General features: G+C 40.7%; 1 protein-coding gene across 5 annotated transcripts in view; it reads left to right on the top strand.

Moving 5' to 3' along the window:
• The first annotated feature begins 14,106 nt into the window (after positions 1-14,106).
• The window catches only part of LOC141575456 (ankyrin repeat domain-containing protein 26-like), a 50,092-nt gene continuing 41,460 nt past the window's right edge, over positions 14,107-22,738 (top strand). For 4 of the 5 annotated variants that reach the window (XM_074354657.1, XM_074354658.1, XM_074354656.1 and 1 more), the window contains exons 1-5: positions 14,109-15,618; positions 17,677-17,829; positions 18,440-18,491; positions 21,618-21,678; positions 21,766-21,953. In XM_074354657.1, coding sequence (XP_074210758.1) covers positions 21,669-21,678; positions 21,766-21,953 — 198 coding nt within the window. In that variant the 5' untranslated portion in view covers positions 14,109-15,618; positions 17,677-17,829; positions 18,440-18,491; positions 21,618-21,668. Of the gene's footprint in view, positions 15,619-17,676; positions 17,830-18,439; positions 18,492-21,617; positions 21,679-21,765; positions 21,954-22,738 lie in introns of all 5 variants that reach the window. The other variant, XM_074354659.1, reaches the window with a different exon arrangement.

Below are 22,738 nucleotides of genomic sequence, written 5' to 3'. Positions count from 1 at the left end.
GGGTAGATGAAGTTCAGCTTCAGCTTGTATTAAGCCTTTGGAACATCAGTTAAGGGGGTGTAAGAATTCAGAATTCAGCAGAGTAGGGGATCCTGCAGCTGCGTGTTGAGGAGAGGCCACACCCGAGGCTGTGCACTATGCTGTCGCGATAGACCTGTTATGTCCTTTTTATTCCCACCCATCCCTCTTTCTCATAACCCAGTATGAATTTTATTCCCTTACTGTAAGTTTGGATTAATCCTAATCTTCATTTCTTTGCCTAAAGAATGTCATGATTGACTGTGGTGGCACAACGGAAGCGAAAGTGGGGCACAATTTGGTATTTTGAATCTGTTCCAGTGCAACTAGTGATGCTTTCTGTATACAGAGCAAGTCTCATCTAAATGACAGAGATCACTCTTAATAACTTTGTTGTTTCTTGGGTTTTATCTTTAAAATATGTTAATTCAGATATTGATGGATGAGAGAGATGAAGTGTTCCTTTCACCTCCTAGAGACTGCAAAGCAAGCTTCCAGAGAGAACACATCAAGATGAACGTAAGTTCTTGAGTATAATTGACAATTTGTTTTTCCGTGGACCCCATGTTCTAAAAAATGTTGAATGATAACTGTATCTGTTAAATAGTAATTACATTGACCTGCATAATTACTGTTTATCCACTTTAATAGTGATCCCAATTTTGTCTTTATTTTCAAGGGCTTCTAGTAGGAAGTGAAAGAAACCGTTGTGATTTTGTGCTGCTAATTGTCAGGAGAGGTCGTTGTACAGGAACTTAGGTGCTCTTCACTGATCCTGATGAATTTTTTGGCTATGTTTTTGTACTTGTGTTTTGGTTATTATAAATGAGGTACCTACTAACACTCTAAAAATTACTATAATGTGCTGAACAACAGCAAAGTGGGCTTCTAGTCAGTAAGTAGTAGCCAGTTTTTCTGTGTTGAATTTATATTTTAGCACAATGCAGCAAAGTTTGACAGTTTAGAATTTTAAGTCTTTGTCACAGATATATAATTTCCATGACATTACTTGATAGTAAAAAATTACTGATTTTATAAAATTGTGGTACAATATACATAACATAAAATTCACTATTGTAGCCATTTTTAAATATTCAGTTCAGTGGCAATAAGTACATTCACATTGTTGTGCGATCCACCACCATCCATCTCTAGAACCATGTCAACTTCCCAAGCTGAAACTCTGTACCCGTTATATGGTTACTCCCCATCCCTCCTCCTGACTCAGCCCCATTAAGCATTCTCCTTTCTAGATTTGATTATTCTATGTATCTTGTATAAGTGGAATCAAGCCATATTTGTCCTTTTTTGTCTGGCTTACTACATTTAGTATTACGTCTTCAACATTGGTCCATGTTGTGGCACATGTCAGAATTTCATCCTTTTTGTTTTTTTAAATGGAATGATAGCCAGTTTACAATATTGTGTCAGTTTCTGGCATATAGCGTAATGTTTCAGTCATACATATACATAGATTATTTTTCATATTCTTTTTCATTATAGATTACTACAAGATACTGAATATAGCTCCCTGTGCTCTACAGAAAAATCTTGGTATTTATTCTATTTATCGAGTAGTTAGTATCTGCAAGTCTCAGACTCCCAGTTTATCCCTTCCCACCCCTTTTCCCCCTTGGCAACCATAAATGTGTTTTCTGTCTGTGTGTCTTTTTCTTTTTCGTAAATAAGTTCATTTTTGTAAATGAATTTCATTCATTTTTAAGGTTAAATAATAATCCATTTTATGTATATACCACATTTTGTTTATCCATTCATTCATCCATCCGTGGGTTGCTTCCACCTTTTGACTATTGTGAATAATACTGTTAGGAACATGAGTGTGCAAATATCTTTTTGAGTCCCTGCTTTCAATTCTTCTGGGTATACACCGAGAAGTGGGATTGCTGGATTAAGTGGTAATTCTATTTTTAAATTTTTTAAGGGACACCATATCGTTTTCCATAGTGGTGTATCATTTTACATTCTTGCCAGCGGTGCACAAAGGGTTGCAAGGCTCTACGTCTTCACTGACCCTTGTCGTAGTCTGTTTTCTTGATCGTGCCCAGCCTAGTGGGCGTGCGGTAGCATCTCAGTGTAGTTTTGATAGGCATTTCCCTAATGATTAGTGATGCTGAGCATCTTTTCTTGGCCTTACTGGCCATTTGTATGTCGTCTTTGGAGAAATGTCCATTAAAATCGTTTGCCCGCTTTTGAATTGGATTGTTTTCCTATGACTTGATGTTTTCAAATAGCCCTCCTGAGGTTCAGAGAATCACTTGGTAGGTGATTTTTGGATTGTTTTACCCTTTTAACACACTGACGCATTTCTTGGACTCCTTAGCCAACACATTCCTTTAAATACCTTTACCCTAATTCTGTGTAGATTATTTGTTTCTGGAACTTCCATAAACGCTTGGTTGGCTTTTTCATATTTAATTCAGCTAAACCTTAATTACTATTTTTGTAGTGTCAGTATGTGTTCAGCCAATTTGGCTGTTAGGTTTGTTGCATTTATTGCATTTTTATTTTTCAATTTATTGTTATGAAAGTAATTTCTGCAGACATTACATGAAAGATTGAGAAAAACATAGGAAGAATGCTTCCCCAAGATCACTATAGTGATTTGTGGGTAATACGTCTGGAGAAGTCAGTTCGTTGAATTCCAGTGAAGATAAATTTCTCAGTAATAGTCTCGTTATTACCATTTACTGTCAGATCCAATTCTGACTGTACACTTTAGAGTTCTGGAGTATTTGCTTATTACAGGACACTGTCCTAGTTCCTAAAGGTTACACACAGATGGCTAAAACACAGTCATCACCCAAAGAACTGCAGTCTCTTGAAGGAGACAGATAATGTAAATTAAAACTTCTAATGCAGGTAGAATTGTGCTTTACAAAAGAGGTACAGTAAGAGTGGCAAAGGATTGTGGGAAATTAGGGAATTATTTGTAACTGACGGATCAGAGGTACTTTCATGGAAGATGTGACTAAGACTGGAATGATGAATAGGAATTTGAGAGGCAGAAGCAAGGGAAGTGTCCTGTAGGCTGAGGGGAATATGATTGTGAAAGCTCCTGGCTGGTCCCCTCGGAGCAGGAGATGACCCAGTGATACAGAAGTGGGAGGTGAGAAGGTGTAGTGGACTGTTTCCTGTGTTTACTTAGGGTCAGAGGTTGGCTGACTTTCTGCTTTTAAAAAAATAGGCGTCTTTGATGGCTTTTGTGAGTGAGACTGATGTGTTTGGCTTTGTGTTGAAGAGAGCTCTAGTATTGGTATAAAAGGGAATGAGGAAGGCAAGATTTGGACAGTGTAACGAAGGGGCGGCTGCAGGAGTGCAGTCGAGGTGTGGAAGGGCCCCCGGGGTGAAAGGAGTGGGCGTATGAGAACACGGTGGTAGAAGTAACAGCATGAACAGTTTGTCTGAATGTGCGGGTGAGGGGCAGACAGGAAGGCGACACAGATGGCGGAGATTTATAAACTGGCTGACTTAAAGTGTTAACCTGTTAATACGTTATGTGTGCTTCTCTTTTTTCTTAGTAGGAAAGTATTATTCTACTTTATTAATCTTTTCAGAGACGAATTGAGGATTTTTTAAAACTTCTGTCTCTCGTTTCTTTCTACGACATTCTTTTCTGTACAACTTTTCTTTGTTTTATCTTAGCTTAGTTGGTATTTCTTGTTTACTCACTAGATACTCTCAGCTTATGAATTTTTATTGAGGTTCCACAAGCTAATGTGTAGTGGTGTCATTGTCATTTTGTTCTAAATATTTTGTGTATAGTTACGCTTGTCAGTTTCTGGTGTATACTATTATTGTTTATATGTTCATGTTACCTTCTGTGTCATGGATACACATAATTCAGGTGCATAACAACCTATAAAAAAGTGAAAAAAAATGGTGACGTTGGTTCATTTAGTGTCCCAAATGGGCCACTCCAAGACTGGAAAGTCAGATGTTTGCACATGATACTGTAAAGTAGCTTACTACTAGGGTTTGAATTCATTGTTTATTATCAAGCTTTTTTTCCCCATCTTACCAGGATCTTGAGACTCCAGGAACAGGATTTGTGAAGGTTTGTCTTTTATTTCATAGATTACCCGGAAGTATCAATTTCTTGAAGTCACTGCCTTTCTATTAGAAAAGAAAGGAGATGTTCATGGTGCCTTCTTAACCAGGAGGCCACCCATGCCCAGCTCCTGCTGTGCCTAGAAGACCTGTCAGGAAGGACGCCAGGAGGGGACTGCAGAACATTGACCGACCTTGGGTCACTGCTGGGCCCAGGCAACAAGAAGCAACGAGTCCCTGTGGGCAGGAGGCCGGCATGTGCACGGACAGCAGAGCAGAGATGCTGGCACCAGGAGGCCGGGTGGACACTGGGGTGCAGACTTCCGTCTCCCTTCTCCACCTGCTGGCCTAGCTCTGCGTGGGGCGATGGCCAGCCTGAGGCTTTAGGAGGGATGGGGAAACTGAAGTTAGAGGCAGAAGGAACTTCCCAGGATTCACATGGGGGCGAGTCCAGGGTGGGCGGTGCTGGCTTCCTGAGGCCAGGACAGCTCTGTTGCATCCCCGCTCACCCGGGCCAGGAGCGCCGCCCTTCCCGGTGTGAGCGGTTGGCACACGGCCAGCACCCTCTCCCTGAGCAGGGCAGGTCACCCCAGGGTCACAAGATTGGGGTCAGTCTGTGAGTTCAGGGGTGGGTACTCCCGCCTCCTCACTGTGACCCTGTCTGAGCCTCAGTTTCTTCACCTTGAAATGGGGGGAGGGTAACAGTGCCGGCCTGGCCAAGGCAGGAGGCAGAGGTGGGTCCAGGCTTTAGCTCCAGGAGAGTCTGGAGGGGTTAAGGGAGGAAGGGAGCTTCCTGGCAGGAGTGCAGGTGGGAGACTGAAGGGGCACCTGAGGGGCCATGTGACAGGCAGCAGGGTGGGTGGGGCAGAGAGGAGGCAGTTGGATGTCAAAGTCACAGCCAGAGACTGAGGTCTGACCCCACCCTCATCCTCCAAAGAATAGGTCACTCTTGATGTGAGGAGGCAGAGGTGGGAGGGGTCTCTGCACTGACATGGGCTCAGGTTCAGAGAGTGGGGCTGCAGGGAGGCTGGGATATGCCTGGAATGAACTTTCTTCTCTGCCCCACTGTCCTGCATCCCCTCTGGCTGGGTTTGTAGATCCTTCCCTGAAAGATGGGATTGGGGAGGGGTGAGTTCAGAGAGGCCACAGAGGCCCAGAATGGTAATGTCCCCCATGGCCACCATGGGGCGTTTAGGCAGGCCCAGAGCCCGTGGGGCCATGCCAGTCTGTCTGTCCAGATGGGCACAGCCGAGGCTACTGTTGCCTGTGGCCCTGGCCGGGGCTGCCCACTGTTCCCACCCAGGCCTAGGTGGGAGAGGGCGTATCGGGCCCCTGACTTCCTGTCACCCTTTGAAATGTGAGGGCTTGGCTTCTTTGTTTCATTCAACAGGAAGTGGTCAGAGTAGTTGAAATCCCTTTTCTCTCCCAGTCTGCACATTTAGGTTCCAACCTTGTCTTTGTCCCTGAAAGATCAGCATGTAACCGTAGGTCTGAGTGGAGCACTGTTTTTTTTTTAACATTTTTTTATTGAGTTATAGTCAGTTTACAATGTGTCAATTTCCAGTGTAGAGCACAATTTTTCACTACACATGAACATACATATTCATTGTCACATTCTTTTTTGTTCTGAGCTACCATAAGATCTTGTATATATTTTCCTGTGCTATATAGTATATTCTTGTTTATCTATTCTGCATATGCCTGTAAGTATCTGCAAATTTTGAACTACTAGTCTGTCCCTTCCCACACCCCACCCCTTGGCAACCACAAGTTTGTATTCTATGTCTATGAGTCTGTTACTGTTTTGTATTTATATGTGTGTGTGTGTATATATATATATATATTTTTTTTTTTTAAAGACTCCACATATGAGTGATTTTATATGGTATTTTTCTTTCTCTTTCTGGCTTCCCCAGGAGAGAGAGGGCTAGACGAGGAGAGGCAGGCCCAGGAGAGGGCAGGCCCAGGAGAGAGGGCAGGCCATGTGAGGGGAGGCCAGGGAGATAGTGGGCAGGACCAGGAGAGGGAAGGACCAGAAGAGGGCAGGCCCAGGGGTGGGCAGACCCAGGTGAGGGCAGACCCAGGTGAGGGCAGGCCCAGGTGCGGGCAGGCCCAGGAGAGGGCTGGTCCAGGTGAGGGCAGGTACAGGAGAGGGCAGGACAGGTGAGGGCCGGCCCAGGAGAAGTCCTATTAGACTTCCAAGAGATGACGTTGAGAGGCAATGGGTATTTGAGTCTGGAATACAGGAGGGAGGTCTAGATTGGAAATAGCAGTTTGGAAGTTGTCAACTTCTAGAGAATACATAAAGCCCTAAGGCTGATGGGGACAGCAGCAGAAAGTAGTAGAGGCCAGAAGACAGCCTCAGGGGTGCTGTGTGCCAGCATTCAGGGCCTGGGACTGAGAAGACTGGCCAGGGCCGTGGGAGGAAACCAGAGCAGCCTGAGGCCTGGGAAGCCCCGTGAGGAAAGGGCTTGAGGAAGTCGGGGAGAGCAACGGTGGGAAGTGTGGCTGCCGGGCCGTGCAAGGAGAGGACAGAGTTCCCCGTGGAGTCAGCACCTGGTGGGTGGTGGGTGACCCTGTCATGAGCAGTTGCAGTCAGTGGACATGCTTGCTTGGATGGAAAATAAGAGGAATCAGAGGAAGTGAATGGGAACAGCTCCTTTGCAGGGGCAGGAGGCGTGTGTGCCGGAGAGCAGAGAGATGGGGCCACAGCTGGAGGGTGAACGCATTTTTTTTTTAAGACGAAGGAAATAACAGTGTATGTTAATAGAAAAGATAGATTAAAAGGGTAAATTAGTAACACCACATTCACTTAGGTCAGGGGAGTTGCAGGTGACGGCAGGTGTGGGTCCAGAAATGCCCCTGAGAGAGTCAGCTTCAAAACACTTGCCAGGTTGAGTCCACTGAAGACCAGCTCCCAGGAGTGTCAGCCACTTAGGAACTCTACTGCCCCCTGCAGTTTTGATCCTGGCAGGGCCAGAAATCATAATTAGCCAGCTGAGGGAGGAAGGATGGCGTTTGGCAGGAAGAAGAGGCCTGCCCTGCCTTCCACTCCTCCTGCCAGTGGTCAGCCAGCAGCATGGTCTCGCTGAGTAACTGACATGGTGTTTTCATAGTTATGTGGTTAAAAAGTTCTCAAATGTTATACCATGCTCCCAAATAAGCCTTGGATTGATTCAAGATTTAATTGGTGGGAATAAAAGCAAAAAATAAAATAAAGTGAAGAAAGCATGTAAACATAAGGCTGAGCCACAGAGCAGGGTCAGCAGGCGTGCGGAAACACGTTCTCATTTCATCAAGAGCGTGTGTTGGTTTCTCAAGTTTGTACTTAATGATACATATTGCCACAATCTCTGAAACCATGAAAACAGCTTTCCGCTGTTTGCATCTGCTAAGTTCCCTGGAGACTGGCTGGGGCCCAGAGGGATGGGGAAAGGAATAAACTGAGGGATAAGGAGATAGAGATTTTTGGTGGTGAGCTCTCTGGGGGACTAGGCCTTCAGCATCCTGTGGTTCCACCCCACTCTAACCACAGTTGCATACAAACATGACTTTCTCAGGGGCAAGCCTCACTTCTGGAAATGTCCCAAAACACTCAGCCACGTAGCACCAACATTTGAAAGGAATCCAAAATGGCCCACAAGCAATTGGAGAGATTTGAAATGCATTAGGCTCCCATGTGCGCACCGGGCCTCTGGGCCTCTGTGCGCACTCACAGGGACACTGGCTCTGGAGGGACAGTTGAGGGACAGTTGAGGGTCAGTGCTGTTGCTAGGCTACGACTGTTCCGGACGAAACATTCCAAGCCGTTGAGCTTCGCAGCCAAGGTGTGGAAGCGAGACCTCTGTGGCTCTTCTGTAGCGCCAGCGCTGAGATCGGGAGGCGGCAAGAGGCCAGGAGGGAAGTGAGCGGTGTCGGAAGGCGATAAGCCAAATGAAGAAGAGACTCGCTAAGTTTGTGAGCTGGGTGGGCTTCAGCGCCCGTCAGAGAGAGCGCAGGGATCATGAGCACCCCGTGCCTAGGTATCCCATCCGTAAGCACGAACTAAAGAAGTTCCACAAAGCCGCATATCTTGGCGATCTGGACACAGTGGAGGTGTTGCTGTTACGTAAGAAGAATTTCGTGCACAGCAGAGACAGGAACAACAGGTAACAGCGGCGGGGCAGGGCGGGGCGGGCCTGGGAGGAGCTGCCAAATAAGGTTGTAAGACATGAATTTTAAATTGCCTTTCCATGTCAGAGATGTTGAAGTGTGAGACAATGAGCATGTTAGAATCATTGAAGTACAGTGTACTCTCGCATCTTTGCAGCAGCAAAGTAGATATACTGTCATTTTACTGAATTGAAATGTTGTCTTTGTAAAATAGTAATGGTAACAATTATAATATTACCTAACAATTATTGAGCTGTTATTTTGTGCAAGGAACTGCCAGACATTTTGCATAGCTTTTCATTTAAGCATCGCAGTGGGGTCCTGTAAGATAACTACTACTTCATGCCCATTTTGTTGATGAGGAAATTGAGGCACAGACAGGCTAATTGAGAGCTAATAAGTGACAGTGTTAAAGTAGAAGTCAGACCCAAGCTGAGCTGAATCTCAACGGCATGCCCTTTCTATTCAAACAGGTAGTTCTTCCATTAATGTGGTGAGTAATAAGAGCTAATAAATACTGTTCTTTCCCCATAGAAAGAACTAAGATAAGAAGACTAAATGTTAGTTTTAAAGGGGTAGGAATAGCATGCTGTTGAATGTTTACAATTATGTGAGTAACTGTATCTTTGAACTAGTATGCTCTAATTTCCTAAACAGTCCTCTTACGTTCGCAGGACTGCCCTACACTTAGCCTGCACGAGCGGCCAGTCACCAGTGGTGACTTTCCTTATAGGGTGGCGTTGTGATCTGAATGCTCGTGACAAGGAAGGCAAGACAGCTCTCATCAAGGTGTGTAGCAGCCAACTGTGTCCACGTGAGATGGATTTGATTTAATTACTTAGAATAAAAATGAATTTACCTGTTTTAAATATAATGAACTGTTGGAACTTGAGGAATGTTAACTTGGAATGCCTGGCACTTACAGTCTGTTTCTTGCTGCGATACCAACAGGCTGTACAATGCCGGAAAGAAGCGTGTGTCAGTATCCTGCTGGAACAGGGTGCTGACCCAAATCTTGCGGACGACTTTCAAAACACTGCTCTGCATTACGCCGTCTTGGCTGGAAATACATCAGTTGCAGCAGAGCTGCTCCGCTATGATGCAAATATTGAGGCGATAAACGAGGTATAGCTCAACTGACTTTATTTACAAGATATTTGGAATACAGGGTCTTTTCTAGCTACAGGTGTTTTATTTATAGTAATATGTTTACTGAATACAATACATCAGGCCCTGTTATCATGGAAACAACTCCAAAGCCAAGGCCAGAGGCTAGAGGTAGTGCCCACAGAAAGGGCAGAGCTCTTTCTCCCAGCCACACATGTACCCCAGAAGGAACAACTTCCCATTAGGAAGTGCCTGGGAGTGGGTGGTAGGCTCAGAGCCTACAGAAGATGAAGGCTTGCGGGGAGTGAAGTGATGGCAGGGGCTGGGTGCCTGCCTGGGGATGGGTGGGAGGAGGAAGGAACCCAGTACCCAGCAGGGGGAGCTGGGTGACTGCACCTGGGCAGGGGAGGCAGCAAGCCACAGGCCCTGAGCACCCCAGGATCCCAGGTTCTTGAATCTGGGCAAGTGAGGTCAGGTCCTGTTTGACAGCCAGCAGGGGCATTCGCTTGTGCTGGTGGCCACGTGGCCCTCCACGTACACCTTCACCTTGGGGTCTTCCACGCTCAGCCTGGTGCAGCTCCCCTGCGGGGCTGTGGCTGTAGGTGGGGAGCAAGTGATGGCGCAGCTGGTCCTCCTGCTTTTTCTCCTGGCTCTCCCCTGAAGATTTTGATTGAGTAAATGTACTCAGGTCTAGACGCAGGTATTTAGAAATACTTCCCTGAGATTCTGATACAAGCCTTGGTTAAGGACTATTGAATGGATTCGTGTAATACATGTAAATTCACAGATCTCAAAAATAAGACATCTCTGGAAGAGCGGGGGTTTGATAGATGCTACTGCTTTCAGTGCTCTGCTTTCCAGCCATGTTAGCCTGACTTTTATCCGTCTCTTCCTCTGTGATTGAGGAGTTTATTGGCAATATTACTGGCAGTATCTATTGCCTGGAAGAATAGCTCCTTTTCCTTTCTAACCACTGATCATTCAGTGGCTCTCAGTCAGTCTTAGAAACTTGCTTGTGGTGAGGGATTCAATAAGTAGAGTCGGACCCTTTAAAGATTTTGCACCTTTTGTTCCCATCCAGGTCATTAGGTCAACAGGGTTTTTCTGATTGCAATAATAGGAAATCATGAGCCTTCTTTTGGTTAAAGCTGTGTGACGGACTCTTGCAATATATCTGTTAGATTCAGTGAGACCTAGCATAATCAAGATGACAGCTTTTTTTAAATTAAAGTCTAATTGATTTACAGTGTTGTGATAGTTTCTGGTGTACAGCAAAGTGATTCAGTTATATATATATATTCTTATTCAGTTATATGTATATTCTTATTCAGTTGTAGATACATTCTTAGTTACATATATATTCTTATCCAGTTATATATATCCTTATTCAGTTATATATACATTCTTGGTTATATATTTATTGTTGTTCAGTTATATATATATTCTTACTCAGTTATGCATATTCTCATTCAGTTATATATATAGTTACTCAGTTATATATATTATTCAGTTATTATACATTCTTAGTCAGATACACACACACACACACACACACACACACATATTCTTTTCCATTATGGTTTATTACAGGATATTGAGTATAGTTCCCTGTAGTATATACAGTAGGACTTTGTTGTTCATCTATTTTATATGTAGTAATTTGTATCTGCTAGTCCAAAACTGCTAATTTATTCCTCTCCCACCCCCTTTCCCCTTCGGTAACCATCAGTTTGTTTTCTATGTCTGTGAGTCTATTTCTGTTTTGTAAATAAGTTGATTTGTATCGCATTTTTAGAATCCACACGTTAAGTGATATCCTATGGGATTTCTCTTTCACTCTCTGACTTACCTCACTCAGTATGATAATCTCTAGGTCCTTCCATGTTGCTGCAAATGGCATTATTTCATTCTTTTTTATGGCTGAGTTGTATTGCATTATATATAAGTATACCATGCAAGATGGCAGTTTTAAACATCAAGACCCATGACATTAGTAACAAATTGGAATTGTTCTAATAATTTAGTTTCGGCCATCTCATGAACTAATTATCCATTTGATTAACAATTGGGGAGAATTAGATACAGGTAGATTGTAGTTTTAGTAGGCATTGGAAACATTCTTGAAGTGGGTATTATGAGTCTTAATCACAATCTTTATTACATGTTGGGGCCCAGTGTTTTTGTGTGTAAGACGTATGATTCTAAAGAAAGGCAAGGTTTTACATACAAATAGTTGATTTATACCCAACTGTTTGGAAACACAGCAAACATAAAAACACAAGTGTGCTATAGACTAAACATGGCCCTGGATATGTTCAGTTTGTCTCCACACATTGAGTCAACATTTAAAATTTAGGAGACTTGTGCAGAAATCTACACTTCAGAACTTCTCCTAAAGAATCAAATCTGGTCCCCCTTGAGCCCAGGCCTGTGTGGTCTGCTCTGCAGAGGTGGCCCCTTCTCGGTGGGGCGTGTGTTCTCCAGTTTGCTGTCCTCACTTGTGACCTTCACTTACTCGGGCCACCTATGTTGCCTCTGTAAGCATTTGAATTTACAATTTCTGTTGTATATTTTGATAAATATTTCAAGATTTTAAAGATAGTCTATATTAATTTATAGTCTACTTCATATTTTATAATAATCCCTAAGAGTGGGAAGGAATTTTTCAAATTAGAATTTATAAGTTGGTTTAAGAAAAACTTTTTCTTTACATGCAAGTAGTCATATTCCCATTGGAATGTCTGCAAGCTTTATGAGATCAGTCGTAGTTGTAATTGGATAGGTTATGCATGTTGCAGACAGTATGGTATCTTTCTCCTCAGCGTGGCTCCTTAGAAATGTAGTTGATTCGGCAGCTAAATGGTTCTCTGGAGCAGTGTTTAGAGTGTCGGGAGTAGTAGTTGAGCAGTAAGGTAACTAGAGAATGCCTGACACACGCTGCAATAGAAGCGAAGGTTCTTGGAACCAGCAAATGTCTGAAGTGGGTTTCAGAGAGTGACTTCACAGGGAAACTTTGGATGAGGTCAAGGAGGAACCTTTTAAAGAGAAGGAGCACAGAGCGGCGAGGAAGAAGGGGCTACTTTTTATTTACTTTATAGTGTATGTTTAAGTTCAAAGACTTAAGTTTTTAAATTCAGTTTTGAAATTTATATGTAATTTTGTACATTGTCAACTGTTTTTACTATTTCACAGTATAACATGACACCATTTTTACTCGCCGTCAGGAAGAACAAAGAAGAAATGGTCAAATTTTTGATGGAGAACGGGGCAAATGTACATGCAGTTGACAAGCTGCAAAGGTACAATAGTTTGTTCTCTCTCTCTCTCTCTTTTTGTTTAATGTTAATGTTGTTCTAGAATAGTAACAGCCAATCAGAAAGATTAACTTAATAAGAAGAGGATGAAGTTAGAATCAACACATCATCAGTTAGGTAGAAAAGCAATTATTCTGCCTGGTGTCACAAAGAACAGTATGCAGCAGGATTCATCTTCCTTTATGATAGTGACTGATGTAATTTGCAACCTGATTTTCTTGGTCATACGGTCTTAAAATAGTTCAGGGGTTTCATTTTAGTTTTATTAGTATGGACTCTAGTTTTTATTTACCTTATGAGACTGTTGAATTTCTTCATTCTTTTATAATTTGTTTTAACCTCTTCTTGGTATATATATTTTTCTGAAAAGATGCATATTAAACAAAGAGGAGTTTGTTTTGCTTTTTGGATGACTCTGCTTTAAATTACTTTCTTTGAAGGATACTGATGTTATTAGGTTATCACTGAGTGAGTATCACTAAGAGAGTAACTATGACCAGATACTGTGGGCTCGTCAGTTTTTATCCTTTTTCATTTCTAGTACAGTTTGATGTTTTTATTTTTAATTGATAATGGTAGAAGGAAGAAAAATCGCTTTAATTATTGAATAAACATTCCCTTTAAAGAAGACAAGTCTTAGGTGGATGATAAAGAGGAAAGAGCTGGGCTTTAGAGTCAGACGAGGTTGAATTCCCAGCTCTCCTGCTGGCCAGGTGTGTTACCTGGGGGACATGACTTATCACCAACCAGTATGTTTCCTGTCACGTAAAGGAGGGTCGTAGTACATCCTTCAAGGGGGGTTGTGCCTAAGAAAGACCATGCGTAGACTGTTCAGGTTAGTGCCGGGCACATGCTTCTCAGCGTGATTAACTGCAGCCGTGACTATTTTTATTGCCTTTTTTATTCATATTACTGTTTTCAGCCTGCAAACAGCTTCTCCTTACCTGACCTCTAGCTGATTTTAAAGTATTGTATTTCAGACGAGGGAAGAAATGGGGAATCCTTTATTTAAATCTTTACCTACTTCAGATAAGTGACCTCAGCATCCTTTTCCATCAGAGGACTTTAAATTAGCAACTTCTATTATGTGCTACCCAAGTAGGACAGGAGGCTTCTTTTTTGTCCCTCTATTTTGGCCTTGGAGGTAATTTGCAAAGATGAGCACTCAAGCATGTAAATGGTCAGTTCTGCAGGGGTGGGCAGGATATTAACTTGGTAAAATAGATCAAATTAACTGTTTAAGTTAAGCTAACTAAGTTCCTAAGGGTGAAGTTGTCTCTTTTATTTTAGATCAGCACTCACACTTGCTGTGTATCATGACTCACCGGACATAGTCAAGCTGCTTCTTGAGAAACGTGTTAATGCCGATTCGCTAGATTCACACGGACGGACTGCTGAAGAATATGCTTATTGTAATGGTTTTGAACAGTAAGTGTTTACATTAAAGTGCCAGTTCTCTCTAAACTGAGGTTGAAAATGACGTAACTGTTACTTGTTACGTGACAGGTGAGAGTTCCTAGTTGGGAGCAGGCACTTTGGGGATGGCAGTGAGACCCTCCACATCATCAGCTGGAAACCAGCAAAAGGCCAGACTAGTGAGATGGAGCAGTGGGCACAGGGTTCTTTATCTCAGGGTTTGTAAGGTGTTTATCCTTAGGGTCCTGCTGTTCTCCATTTCATTCCAGTGTAACCCCAATGCATGGGGTACAAATAATGTCACATATCTGATTTTTCTAACTAGTTGTTTGGGTCTTAAAATGTTTAGCAGAGCAGAAAATCCTGTATTTTCCTTTGGGGACTTTCTTCTGTAATCTTGCTGTTGAATTTTCCAAGAACCTAAGGGATTGCCTAAGATCACAGTGACAGTCCTCTCCCACAAGGCATTGGGGCAGGGCGAGGGCATTCTAATCGTTCTCTTGTTTCCCTTGATTCTGTTGCTGCAGCATTGGTACTAAAACTGGTTTTAACAGGATCTCTTCGGCAGCTGGGTCTGGGGTCTGGATGTTGCTCTCTAAAGACCTTTAATAAAATTTTTAAAAGAAGAAAAGGAAAAAGAAACTGGTCCTGCAGTCGGGTCATGATTGACCTCTGCTCCCGGGATGCCTGTGCTGATCCAGTTTCCGCGGTCTTCGTGGCGATGGACACGTAAACTTAAGAGTGACAGCTTGTTTAGTTCTCATACATATGCTTGTATGAGGTCATATATGTATAAATAAGTTTAACTACAAGTTATATAGTAGCTGAGGTGCCCTGAATTATAAACCACGAAGAACAGCTAGTCACCGTAATTTGTAACATTTTCTGAAAACTGCCACATTTAGATGTTACACCTATGAAAAAAACACACATTGGGTTTTATTTGGGATTCTCAAATAGTTCCAGCATTAAAGTTCAAGAACAAATTATTCCATTCTTCCACTGTTTCTCTGAGCATCTGGGGGATACATTATCTCATTAAATCTTCATAATACTCTTACGAGTATTAATAACTAACTGCCTGACAGTAAGATCCCAGTTTTATAAAGGGAGACTTTGAGCTGAAGAGAAGCACCTTGTCCAGGAACAAACAGCTGTTGGTTATAGAGCTGGGACTTCTGAGTTCGAGATACTTTCCGTATGTCAGGGTCGCTCTAGTTAACTTTTACTGAGCTGTACTGCCCTCAGTTCATGACTACTTCACCTTACTTTTTTTCCTTTTTAAGTATACATCCTAAATTTAAAAGTGTAGATTGTACAAATTTGAAATACATGGGACAATTGAAGTTTTGATATTACCTCTGATATTGTCTGAAATAATCTAAGAACTTAATATATTTGGTAATTGTTTTTCATATTAGCATTCAAGTACTAATATTTATTTATCACTTTATACATAGCCTTTACCAACTGATTGTCGACTACAGTGCCGGAAAGATACCGAATACTTCCCCTCAAAATAGCGACCTAGGACAGAGTTCTGGTAATAAGTTACTGTTGTTGGGCCCACCATAGATACGGAAGTAAGATTGAGGAAATTTTGATAATGAAAGGGCAGTGATGAAAGCCAGTGTGTAAATTTCATGTATGTTTTTATTTTTTTAATTAATTTTTTCTTAATGGTCTAGTATTCAGAAGTATTTAAGAAGTTAATTGTAGGTAATTTAAAATCTGAGACAATATTGTCTTAAAAGAAATTCATTTGTTTAATCATGGCCCCTTAAATCCCATATTGTATCTTTGTGTAGATATGAAAAACAGGTTTTTTTTTACTTTGTTGTACATTTCCTGTAACATTATAACAAGTTGGCCTTGTTACAGAACTGGATCTTTAATTTTTACAGCAAATGGATTACATTGGGTAAATGAATGCTAGTTATTGCATAGTGATTAGTCTCACTAAAAAGTGATTGTCTTTAAAACTGGGAGCTCGGCAATACCTTCCCGGTGCTGTAAACAAATGGCCAACAATTAGAACTGCACAGCTGGGCCAGTGTGCAGCATACTAATAAGAGATTTTTTTTTAAAGGTACCTAGTGATAGGGCAGAAGTCAGGAAAGCCGTGCCTTGTTGAGAAGCACTGGTTACTTTTCACATCATTACACGAACAAGGGTTCTCTCACCAATTTCATTCCTCAGAAGTGCAAACAATGAGATATGCTGCCTTCATGAGAGTCAGATGTTTTCTTTTTTGGGGATACTTGTCATGAAACTATATTTTGTTAGAACAAGGTTTTCTATTGCCATTAGTTGAAGGATTGTTATAATAAGTATTCAAATAGCACAACTCAGGACTCAACAAATTGTAATAAAAGCACAGAAGTGCTTCACATAAAAAAAAAGACGACTGTTGCCTAGGTGTGACCCCTCGCGTGCTGTTCAGTCTGAACTGTATGAGGGCACCTTTAACTTGGTAGACCTTGATCAAGCAAAGAACTTCTGTTGTAGGAAATACAAAGATGGAAAAGACAGAGTTTTGGTCTTCAAGGTGCTCATAACACAACAGAGTTGCCCCTGGTTAATGTCTGTTTTTTTTTAACAGGACTTTCAAAGAAAACATTCTTATCTGTTAATTCATCCACTTAACAGATGACTATCAAGTGTGTTTTAGGTAGTAAGCACCACTCTGACGTTACAGAATGCAAACAGGTCAAAAGCACAGTTCCTGGCCTCTGGGAGCTTGTTACTGTCATCACCATTTTTATGATTGGCTTTACTTTATTCTGCTTACTGTGTCCCAGAGCACACGAGGACTTTGTAACTGTCTTTATGTATTTTTTATTGGTATTTAACATGTGCCAAATACTTCAAGTCCATGGTGAGGAAAGAAGTTTTTTAAAAGTGTGTAGGATGTCAGGTAAGCCATGCAGAGCGAGTAGAAGTTTGCCAGGGAAGGAGGCAGAAGGGCAGTGTTTGGTGGGTGGAACATCTTTGAAGATTACATTTGGCAGAAAGGACAGCGGTGCAAAGGCTAAGATGTGCCAGTGAACTTTGCGGGATCTATGAGTTTCATTTTGTTGGTGCAGAAAGGATGCTGTAGGAATGATTGGGAACGAGGTGACTACCTAGCTCAGGCATGCTTCTGAAAGCCTTTCTAGTAGTATAGAAAGGAGGAGGTCTGCTGTAGACCTTGGGAAATTTGTCAGAATGCTTTTAGCTGCAAATAATAATAGGAGCCCTAAGTAACAGTGGCTACAGCAACAGGAGTCAGGATTGTTTAGAAGGTTCGGTGATGAAATCAGGATCCCAGATGCTGTCCCTCCTTCAGCTGTGAGGCTGCTAGTGTTTGATGTCACCTTTCCTGGTCTGCTGATTAGCAGCAGCTCCAAGCATCATCTTCTCACATGACAATATCCGCAGGCGAGGAGGGCTGCTTCTCTCTGCATGTTTTCTGTAACTAGGAAGGAAACAGACGCTTCCGTAGACTTCCCCTAGCATCTTATTGGCTGGGCTACTTCACATGCTCATTCCTAAAGCAGCCACTGGGAAAGGAAATGCAGTTACTGTGATGACCGTAAAACAATCATTTCTCTTTCTGCAGCTAAGGAGAGTTTACCTTCTTCTCATCCTGGGGCAGAAAATATCCAAGAAAAGTTGCAATTGTCCAGCAAGGACAACGAAGAAGAAGTGTTTGTCGAGTTGGGAACCAGCAATGGCAGCTGCATGGATTCAGTGAAGAATGTTGAGCAGAAGAGTAAGAAGATTCGATTTGAGTCTTAGGGTTTCCTGTTATGACATAAAGCAGGGATGCACAAGCTTTTTCTGTAAAGGGCCAGAGAGTCAATATTTTAGGCCATGTGATGTCTGTCACATCCACTCATGTCTGCCATTGCAGTGTGAAAGCAGCCCTAGACCGTATGTGAGCGAATAGGGATGACCGTGCCCAGATAACACGAGGCTGACAAAGCCAAATGGTGGGGTGGGTTTGTCCCGTGGGTGTCGTCCAGAAACACCACGCTATGTAAGCTTGACACTGTCAGTTTATGATACTGATTCTACTAATGATTATCATTCTTTTGTGAGTCTCATAAAGTTTGGTTGGGATTTTGGTCCTTGAAAACAGCAGTTCACTTTAAAATATCAAATTTGGATAAACACCCTCTTTTTTTTGATAAATATAAAGGAGGGGAAGTGGTTTTTATGCATTAATTACCTACCAGGAGTATACCAGTATTCACTCAAGTGTGTAGTCTCCAGGTGTGGTCCCAATGGAATGCTTTTTAACAAAAACATTGGTCTTATACTTTTAATATTCCGTGTTTTTCTATTGCCTGTATAAACTATTTTACTTTCTTCTTTAATAGAGATTTCAGTGATTAAGGTTGCACCGAGGTTTGAAGACATCTCTGTAAGCAGGTAGGATTTTATGGATTTTTAAAAATTACATGTTGACTAAGGGAACACAGAGAAAAGAAACAAGGCTTCTTGAGTGTCCTACTGTGGGTTAGACACCGTATTATGTACTTAGCATTTGTTACCTCATACAGTCCCCACAACAGCTTTGCAGAGTAGCTGTGCTGTTATAGCTTACTTGTAGTTAATTAGGCAACTGTAGTTTAAGGAGGTTGACTAGTTGACCCATGATTCCATGGTTAACAAGTAGTTGATCTGTGACTTAACCATCAGGCAGCCTGGCTCCCAAATCTGCTTTCTCATCCCTCAGCATAGACTTGTGTGACTTGTTTGTTTAAAGAAATGAACTCACTCATTTTTGATGTGTATTTTTCTCCAAAGTATTTCACCCAAACATGATATTGATGATTCACGGCCTCCATCAGATGGTAACTTAGATCTTGCTCCCAAGGAAAAGTGTTTTCTTGTGAAATTAATTTTTCTGCTCTGAATTTAGTTCTGTGTAGTATTTACTCTTAAAATTTAGCAGTGTTCTGCTTATCATTGTTTTATGTTTGTATGAGAAAGTTGGTCAGAGTAAACTATTTTATGAAAATATGGCAGGTTGTTTTTTTCTTTTCTTTTTTTTTTTTTTACTTTGATAAATACTGAAGATGAGGCTGAAGCAAAATGGACTAGAAAATAGATCGTGACAGGAAAATTGTATTGTGGAAAGGTTTCCCACAACAGAGGAGGTGTGAAGCTTGGCCAAGGCTAAGGATTCTTTGACTTTCAAACCACACTGACAGCACTTGTATAATACTCGTGCCTCAGGGACATCTTCAGTGCACACAGCTACTTACTGTGATAATCATGGCCTCTTCCTGGGGCCTTTCAGTTCCAAAACTTACGTAGCATGTATCTTTTTTTTTCCCCCCTTGGACACTTTTTATTTTGGTATCAGAGTTGTGAGGAAAGAGGGTTTTTTTTTGTTTTTTGTTTTTGTTTTTTTTTTTTTTTTTACTTTATTTCTATCTCTGGTTCTGCATTAAGACTAAAATAATAGTTGAAATTCTAGAAATTTAGAAATTAAAATTCTGTTTCTCAAAATCCATATTATAAAGAGATTCCTCTGTGTTTTCTAAATTATCCCATTACAAGTATATTCAAAACTCTGCATCTAACTGAAGAATACATGTTTTTCCTAAAATAACATCCAGCTTTAAAAGTAGACTCTTAATAACAACCATATGATGAAACCTATTTCAGAATTCTTTTGTATTACAGTTTTAAAAAGTATGTCCAGTCCTCGTGTCCCATTCTAAAATTTCAAGTTTCAGACAGTTTGTAGTATAGTTATTTACATATTCATCTTATAGCCCCTGCATCAGTATACACCGCTAGAGATTAGGGAACATAATTGTGCATTTCCTGGAGCACCAAGAATGAGGTCTTAAATGTAAGAAGCATTTTATTATTTTTTGAATGTGAATGCATGAAGAGACATGGAATTCTGCATCATGCTGCACGTACTGTAACATGCACACTCTATCATAATGAAATCTGTTTGATGGTACAGGTAATATAATATGCGTACTATGTCATAGTGAAATCTATTCAAATTTTAAAAATATGACTTAAATTTCTCTTCCCTTTATTTAGGCTGTAAAAGTTCAGTTGTTATGAGAGGAAGTATGTCATAAATGCCAAGGAAGTAGATAAGAAGTATATGATAAGTAGGAAAAGGTTACAGTCTGTTTTTCAGTATCCACCAACTGTGAGCTTAGAATTTGAGATGAAAACTTTTTAACCTTCTTTTAGCCCCCTCTCATGTTCCATTAAATATATCTTTTCAAGCTATATATTATCCTTAGAATCCTGATTACCAGTTCTTTGTCTAGGTGGAAATTTGATATGTTAGGAACTTTCTAAAATCTATTTTTCTCTCTCTCTAGTAATAATTTGCAGCGTTCAGGTAGTGAGAGACGACCATGTTCAATTGAGTGACTGAGAGTGACAAAATTTAACTCTCACTTATAGTAGTATTTACAAACAAACAGTTGTAGAGTAATACAGGTCAGCATTATTGGGGATACACTATGAACAAAGGCCTTTGTTTTATATATATGTTTCATATATGTTGTATTTTGATATTTTTATAAAATTTGTTGAAGAATATATATACTTGCATATATAATTCATATATTTTATATATATAATAAAAAGGTAAAACAGAGGCTTTCACTCATGGTATATCCCTAACAATACTGATACATTCCTGATCTATTATATATAAATGCTAAAATATATATATTTCTCCACATGCCTTGTTATACTTACATTTTCCTTTTTTCTTGCCTTAAGTTTGTACTTGACTAGTCATGTCTCATTTTTTCTTTTCTTCCTCCTCCCCACTTTTTTTTTTTAATGGTTTGTCCCAAAGCTAATATTTCTTTGCAGAAAACACTTCTTCAGTGTCTGTTCTTTCAGTCCATCTCACTCTGCCTCTGTGAACATATTTAGTGACAGTTTTCTGTTTACTATGTGTGTGGCTTTCACTCATGAGTCATTGCCCCTCAGAATTAGTTTTGTTTTTATTCCTCTTTCTTAGAAGTAACTGAATTTGAACAATCATTTGTCTTTAGCTTTTTGGCGAATGGAATAGAAGTAGCTTATACTGTTTGTTGTTCTAACTCATCCAAATAAGAAACTGCTAAAAAGTAAACTCTCTTATTTCCCCCATGAGAGATCATTCACACATATATAAATCATGCAAGCATATTTCAAAATATAACAATTACTTTAAATTTCTTAATGTTAGTTTTTTCAATAGGACTGTAAACTATGAGGGATAAGTTTTTGTTCTAGATCATTTTGGTCAAGAAAGTCATCTAATGGATACCATAGTGTTTGTATAATAATCAATGAGGGGTAAAGAAAGTAACATTTTGTTACCCCTGAGGTCATCTCTCATCCTCACCCCATGAGAAGATGTAGGTTGGTAACTGACAGACCCAGGACTTGAATCCATATCTGAATGACTCCAAAGCCAGCACTCTTTGTGTTAGATCATCTAGGAATGGGGAATGTTACAGTTACTTTTTTCAATTTCGTATTTGTTGTTCTTAAAGCTGCTATTTTCTTCTCTAGAAAGTCCGGCATCCAAGATTCGCAAAGCTAATTCAGGCCTGGGAAGAACCCATGATAAACAGTAAGTTATTTGAAGACTGTCTTTTTGTGTTTTCACTGATGAGAAATTACAGATAATTCCATCTACCATACCTTGTTTTCACTACAGCAGAGGCAGAAGATGGTGTTTTGAAACCAGGAACTAGCACCTTCTTTGAGGACAATAATTCTAATAATGAAAATGAAGATGCGGTTAGAACCTTTTCCCAACCATCAAGTGAAGTTTCAGGCTTTTCTCATCCTGCCTTCCCAGCACCGGAACCTCTCACATCTTCAGCAGTCCTTGGTGTTACAGAGGTAAGTCGTTTTGTTTTTAACTTTTCCTTCCTGTGCTTTTTCACTTACCGTCCCCCTGATTCTCATGGGGATGAAAAGGATCCTACACAGGAATGGAAGTCCTCAAGATCACAATAGAAAACAGTGTGATAACAAGAGAGGTACACGTGCAGGACTGAGATTTGTAAAGGTTGGTGGCAATAAACAGTTCTCAAATATGCCATTAAGAAAAGAAAAAATAAGAAAGCAACTGGAAAGAATGGCTGGATGAATATGAAGATGGGCAGGGGTACAAAGGGGAAAGATTCATCTAATAAGGACAAGATAAATGAGTGTCAAAATGAGAGAGATGATTATACAAAAAAAACAGCAGAAATAGTGGGGTTAAGTGAGAGCAGGAACTCTATAGTACAAATTATGATAGAAATTATCTCAAATTCAAATTAAGAGAAGGAAAAGTCAGCTCATGGAAAAAAGTGCTCAGACTCTTCTGAAGGACATATAGCTGATTTTATGAACAGCAGAAAGAAAATTTGATCCTCACCTTTTTTTTTTGGTTATAGAAGTTTGTTTTTTAATTCTAATGTAGTTGTTGTACAGTATTATATGAGTTACAGGTGTGCAGTAAAGTGATCTGGTTATACATACCTATGTATATATCTAATTCTTTTTCTTTCTTTTCCATTGTAGTTGTTTGTGAGATATTGAATATAGTTCCCAATGGAAGTTAGTTTTAACTTGAAGTTGTTTCTTTTTTTAGAAATCCTCACATTTAAATTGATGAAGTGATGTCTTATATTTAATCC

The sequence above is a fragment of the Camelus bactrianus genome, chromosome 28, assembly GCF_048773025.1.
Source record: "Camelus bactrianus isolate YW-2024 breed Bactrian camel chromosome 28, ASM4877302v1, whole genome shotgun sequence".
In the NCBI taxonomy this organism is placed as follows: domain Eukaryota; kingdom Metazoa; phylum Chordata; class Mammalia; order Artiodactyla; family Camelidae; genus Camelus; species Camelus bactrianus.
The sequence above is the reverse complement of the archived record's forward strand: the minus strand, read 5'-3'. Positions and strand labels throughout refer to the sequence as shown.